This window comes from Geotrypetes seraphini, chromosome 9 (genome assembly GCF_902459505.1).
Source record: "Geotrypetes seraphini chromosome 9, aGeoSer1.1, whole genome shotgun sequence".
In the NCBI taxonomy this organism is placed as follows: domain Eukaryota; kingdom Metazoa; phylum Chordata; class Amphibia; order Gymnophiona; family Dermophiidae; genus Geotrypetes; species Geotrypetes seraphini.
In genome coordinates, this window is record NC_047092.1 from 40,481,258 (window position 1) to 40,487,257 (window position 6,000).

Below are 6,000 nucleotides of genomic sequence, written 5' to 3' on the forward strand. Positions count from 1 at the left end.
CATGTGCTAAATCAAACGCGTACCCTAACCGCTAATGCGTCCATAGGATAACACGCACGCATTAGCATTTAGCGCGGGTTTAGCATGCACTAATATTTAGTGCACGCTAAAATGCTTAGCGCACCTTTGTAAAAGAGGGAGGGGGGGGATAGATGTTTAAGTGCTTTTGCGCCATCTACTGCATGACCATTTATACCCCTGAGGCAAGCTTCTTTGAAACCGAAACACGGACCATGTCGAATCTGGAAAGAGCAACAAGATATTTTGGTTATTTTATATGTTTTAAATGATAATAGTAGACTGTATCCAATAAAAACTTCATCACACTTCTCCCTCCGTATTGGCGGTTTCAGCAATTGCGGTTTCGATTATTCACAGTTTTTAGCTTGCTGGCTCCTCCCCCCAAATTACATCAGCTTGCATAGAGAAATCGCTGATTCCCAGCACTTTCTGCACCGTGCTTTGCTTCTCCTTCAGGAACAGGCCAGGTCTCCCACCATGTTATTCGCGGTTTCACTATATTCACGATGGTTTTTAATAGAAACCAGTGAATAAGGGCTTGTTGTGGACCCCTGTGCCAGTATCAGTGCAGTCTATGCTGTTTGCCCATTTTTCATTCTTGTATATGTACAATTCTTATGAAAAGTTATTTCTTAGTAAATGTTTTATTTTGGGGAAGAAATGTATCTTGTGTTGCTGGCTGTCTTCTGAACCACCTTCATTCTGGTACTGGAGGAATCGCCTCCATGAACTTATGGGTTGGGAGGCCCGTTTGGCTCGTTCTTCTCGGCGCCGGAGCAAAGACTTTGTACACACTTGGACTCCATATTTGAACATTTTGACTCCTGAGAGTCGTAGCCGGGTCTTGAATAGACTCCACCTCTGAAACTGAGCTTCTAGTTGTCTATGCTGTTACCTGCTTCCGAGTTTTTCTGTATCTGTGGGGGGTTGGGGAGGGGTGGGTGGGGGTAGGGGTTTCTTTATCGGGGGGTGGGGGTATGGTGGGTCCGGGGAGGACATAAGAGTCCAGTCCTCCGCGGGTGTTTGATGAAAATGTATATCATGGTTGTTATTGCTGTTGTATTTACTGTTGCTTAATAAAATAGATTTGAACATATGAAAAAGGTATTCACGTTTTTTCTGTATTTGCGGTTTTGTTAATCCTCTATCACAGCGAATACGGAGGGAGAAGTGTATATCCCAGCCTGATGTGTACAGTTTCTCTCTCACTTTCCTTTTGTTGTATACTTACCGTAGGTTGATTTGCCTTGTTTTGTAGATTACTATGTATACCCACCAGCCAAGCCTCTGGGACTACTTATGCAGTGATATGTCAACATCAAGAACACAATTGCTCATATCCTTTCTTCTCTTTCTCCTGCAGATGACAGAAGCTATCCTCTAAAGACCTGGATGATAACTGCCCTAGCCCACCCCAAGGGAGGAAGATGAAGAGAACTATGAGAAGGCATACATGTAGACCAGGGCTGTCATAGTGAAAACATTTGGCTTTTTAAAATCTTGCCTGAGGAGTCTGGACAGGTTGAGTGGAGAACTGCTCTGCACTCCAGGCAAAGCAAGCATAATTTTCACAGACTGCTGCATGATCCAGAACCTAGCCCTCAGCCACAGAATCTCTGACCTAGAAGGTCCTATGCTGCAAAACACAGATGGCAATGAGGAAAGGGAGGTTCTACAATATTGGGATCTGACTCCTCCAGAATCCTACTAGCATACCCTGGCTGCAATCATATAGATTTAACTCTTACTGAATGAGAAGCATTCTTTTGAGGTTTAAGATAAATTCTTTAAGAACATATATGTTGAGATGGTATAATCTTATGATTTTTACTGATGTATGGTATCTTTATGTTGTGCAAATCCTGAAATATGTATGTAATATTGTGAGCCCACTTGGATAAAGGTGGATTAAAAATGTTTTAAATAAATAAGGACATACAAATTATCATAAGAAAAAAACCCTTATCTTACCCCCCCAAAACCCACACTGTAATAGAAGGTTGCTATTCATATCAGTCTTTGGCCCAAAGGAGTCCCAAGAGAACAAAGCCATTACACTTGATTTTAACAGATTTATAATAATTTTCCTTTTAAGCATACTATAGACCTTGGAATTTCAGCAAAAGTCTGGGCTAACATCTACCATTGACAATTTAGATTTTTTTTTGAGAGAGAATACGTTTTATTTTGAAATCTGCCATTTTTTTTTAATTGACCAAACCTGTATTTAAAAGTGAGATTTTTTTGTTTCTTCAGGTGTACCAAAATCTCTTCCTCAAACCAGTAATCATGTGTTGATAAGTGAAATTAGTTTCAGAATTCTAATGAAGCACAGCAGCTGGGAGACAGACAGCTCATCTGAAGATTAAATGAGAAAAATTGCCACTTTTGCTGGTTCCTTTAGAAACTCATTTACATTCTGTCAACTTCCATTAGAAAGGGGAACTGCAAATATTGTAAGAAATATGCATGAATTCTGCACTAAGTTGGCCAATGAGGGAGGATGCTTTTTTCCCCATTTCCAGAACGGCCAGAAATATGGGTGGTGTGCTTTTAGAAAACAGTGGGTGGGTGATAATTTGCCGGTCTTAAACTCTTGCAAGAGTTATTTCAATTAAAAACATGCAAAGATCAGTGAAAGGATGTAAACCTATGTAACGGCTGAGCACAAGAAAAAAAAAAAGTGGAATTCAACATAAAAAGAACTGAGTGCAAATCAAATGGAACATTCAGCCTTGAACTGCACTAAGATCTAAACAAACAAAGCTGATATCCCACAAGAATCAGACTTTTATGTGAACATCAGTATTTCCTACAGTTAGAACTATTATGTCTTCAGAATATAAAAAGAAAATATACATAAATATCTTAAAAGTGGTTATGATTTGAGGTGCACACTGTTCCTTACACTGTCATTTCTTTGCGATGAACTAATCAAAAGCCGTTTTTGTGAAATTTCACATTAATTGACTATTTAAGTGTGTTTGTAAGGTACAGAGGGATCCATATAAAAATTAGCCTTGTGGTTTTGAATGTACTGAAGGAAAGAAATAAAAAGCAAAATTGTACCACTGGGATGACTGAAATCACAGAGTAACACCTTCCAGATTTCAATCATAGTTTAGTATTTTTTTTTTCTGATATATTTGATCAAATTTTACTTGTGATATTAAACTGTATAAAAAAAAAAAGATATATAAAAGCAATCAGCTAAAACAAAACGAAACAATAAAAGCAATGGCCAAGCAGTCTATTTCACTGCCAAAATAACAAATATGGCTTGGGATGCTGTGGGTCTCATTTAAAAAAAAAAAAAATGCTGTGACTGGCTTGCCCCAGAGAGTCCCAGACAGATAAACTCATTACACCTGTAACCATTAATGTTATCAGGCCAGACTCCATAGTTCTTTGAACAAACTTCTTTAATATACACTTCTCCCTCCGCATTTGCTGTGATAGGGGATTAACAGACCCGCAAATACAGAAAAACCGCGAATAACTTTTATCATATGTTATTCGCTTTTTTTCTATTAGAAACCATCGTGAATATGGTGAAACCACGAATATCATGGTGGGAGACCTGGCCTGTTCCTGAAGGAGAGGCAAAACACGGTTAAGAAAGTGCTGGGAATCAGCAATTTTCCCTGTAAACCCTTAGAATCAGCGATTTCTCTATGCAAGCTGACATAATTGGGGGGGGGGGGGGGAGGAGACAGCAAGCAAAAAAACGTGAATAATCGAAACCGCAATTGCTGAAACCGCAAATACGGAGGGAGAAGTGTAAATTTAAAACAAAGAAATACATATGTGAGCAGGGGGATTTCTTTATTCACTAAATCTTTCAAAGTGCAGAAATTCAGCAACTTAGCTGTCTAGAGCTAGACCTGTTTTAAAAGCGTCAACTAAGTGACCACTGCAGGGATTAAGTAATGACCTCCCACATTTCCCCAGTGATCACTGCCCACCCTCCTAAAATCTGAATGAACAGAAGCACCTAGTATGGGAAAATCGAGTAGAGCAGCACACAGGTGTTTTAAGTAGCCTTGTGGGTGGGTTATTGAGCCATAGAGAGGAGCATAGTGTGAGTCTTCCAAAACCTTATTATATTGCCATATAGGTGCCACCTACAGCCATAAGAGCTATTGGGGTGGTAGACAGGTGGCTAAAGTAGGTTTGGGGGGAGTTTTGAAGGGCTCATCATACATCATAAGGCGTTATGTTGAGATGTAGTTCTGGCACCCTTTATGTGAAGTTCACTGCAATGCTCTCTAAGGTGTCCCACTGCTCTGTTGGAATGTCTATGTGGCCAGTCCATTACAATGCTAGCTACCTCCCATGTGCAAATGGTCTGGATTTGGATGCTTTCAACTTCAAAATTGGTGAACAAAGTTAGGTGTCCTAAGGGCGGACATCCTGGTGACCAAGACGTCTAAGTAGATGATTTTCCAAAAATCAATTGGACATCAAAAATGAAAATCAATTGGACATCAAAAATGAATGCTTTCCCGCCCCAACATTTGGATGTCTTGCATGAAGATGTCCAAAGTTGGACTTAGACGCACTATCGATAAGGCTCATAGACGAAACCGCGTGAGACAATCATGCACGTACAAACCCGACCAGACCATTGCGCCCAGGACATCAGTGTGCTGGATTTTAACACTATTTAAAAGCGCTGTGAAGGGGGGTGTGTGGGAGAACGCCACCACTTTACTTAGAAATGTTGGCGCTCCCATTGTGGGTTTGTGTGTGGGGGGGAAACAGCCTTTTTCCCTGTTTTTTAGGGAAAAATTGCTGTTTGCTTTGTAATGGGGGGGGGGATTCCCCCACCCCCAATGGGAGCACCAACATTTCTCCCTCAGAGTGCTTTTAAATAGTATTAAAATCCAGCGCACTGATGTCCTGCGTGTGATTGTCTCACACGCTTTTGACTGGACATCTATCGATAATGGCCCTCTATGGATCTCTTTAAAGATGAGACAATCAAAATAAATGATGGGAGGGATTGTGAAAACAGAAGTGTGAATTGGCTTTCTGTATGTCTGGTATTTGCTGAAGAAAATGTATCAAATGACATTCATTTCTAACTGTGGGGTCCTAATACTAGGCTGTGGTGAAATGTGGTCTTAGTTTGGAGAATGAGATAAAATCAGTTTGGAAATTTGCATGTCTTACATTTTGTTCTGCGGTGAAAGAAATGCATCTCTGATTTTCTACCTTGTTTTTTGTCAACATATTTGTTTCTAGCTTGTGGTTTCCTATTTTTAAAATTTTTTCACTAACCCTCCTCTTCTACGAAACTGCAATAGCAGTTTCTAGCGCAGAGAGCCACGCTGAATGGCCTGCGCTCATTGAGTTCCTATGAGCGTCGGGAGCAGCGTAGGCCATTCAGCGCAGCTCCCTGCGCTAGAAACTGCTATCGCAGTTTCGTAGAAGAGGCCCTAAGTCAGGGATGGGCAACTCTGGTCCTCGAGGGCCGGAATCCAGTCGGGTTTTCAGGATTTCCCCCAATGAATATGCATTGAAAACCTGACAGAGTTGTCCACCCCTGCATTAAGTGATGATATATGCTTTCCTTGTGTTACAGGGATGAGGGATTCTGTTGACCTTTAGGTTCCTTATAGGAATCTGTGCCAGTCTATCTTGGTCTCTTTTCCCAGCTGGAGTTGTATTGGTATTCTAGAACAGTTGTACACTATTAATGGCAAATATTACAAAAAATATTTTGGGCGATTTTTCAGCTTATTTTCATTTAATAATGAAATGCAATGACATGGGATTTCCCATATCATTCTAAATAAGAACATAAGAATTGCCATACTTGGACAGACCAAAGGTCCATCAAGTCCATTATCCTTTTTCCACAGTCAGTGGTGTAGCGAGGGTGAGAGATGCCCGGGTCGGTGGTACCATTCCCCCGCACATGTCTATGACCCCCCACTCCTTCCCCGATCCCCCCTGCCGCACACACGCCTCCTT

The 6,000-nt window shown here is 40.9% G+C and overlaps 1 protein-coding gene across 1 annotated transcript in view; it reads left to right on the plus strand.

The window, feature by feature from the left end:
- Nucleotides 1-1,730, plus strand: part of TAFA5 (TAFA chemokine like family member 5) — a 1,062,361-nt gene extending 1,060,631 nt beyond the window's left edge. Inside the window, exon 6 of the mRNA XM_033958956.1 lies at nucleotides 1,385-1,730. Within this exon, the coding sequence (XP_033814847.1) occupies nucleotides 1,385-1,405 (21 nt within the window). The 3' untranslated portion in view covers nucleotides 1,406-1,730. The remainder of the gene's footprint in view (nucleotides 1-1,384) is intronic.
- The last annotated feature ends 4,270 nt before the right edge of the window (nucleotides 1,731-6,000 follow it).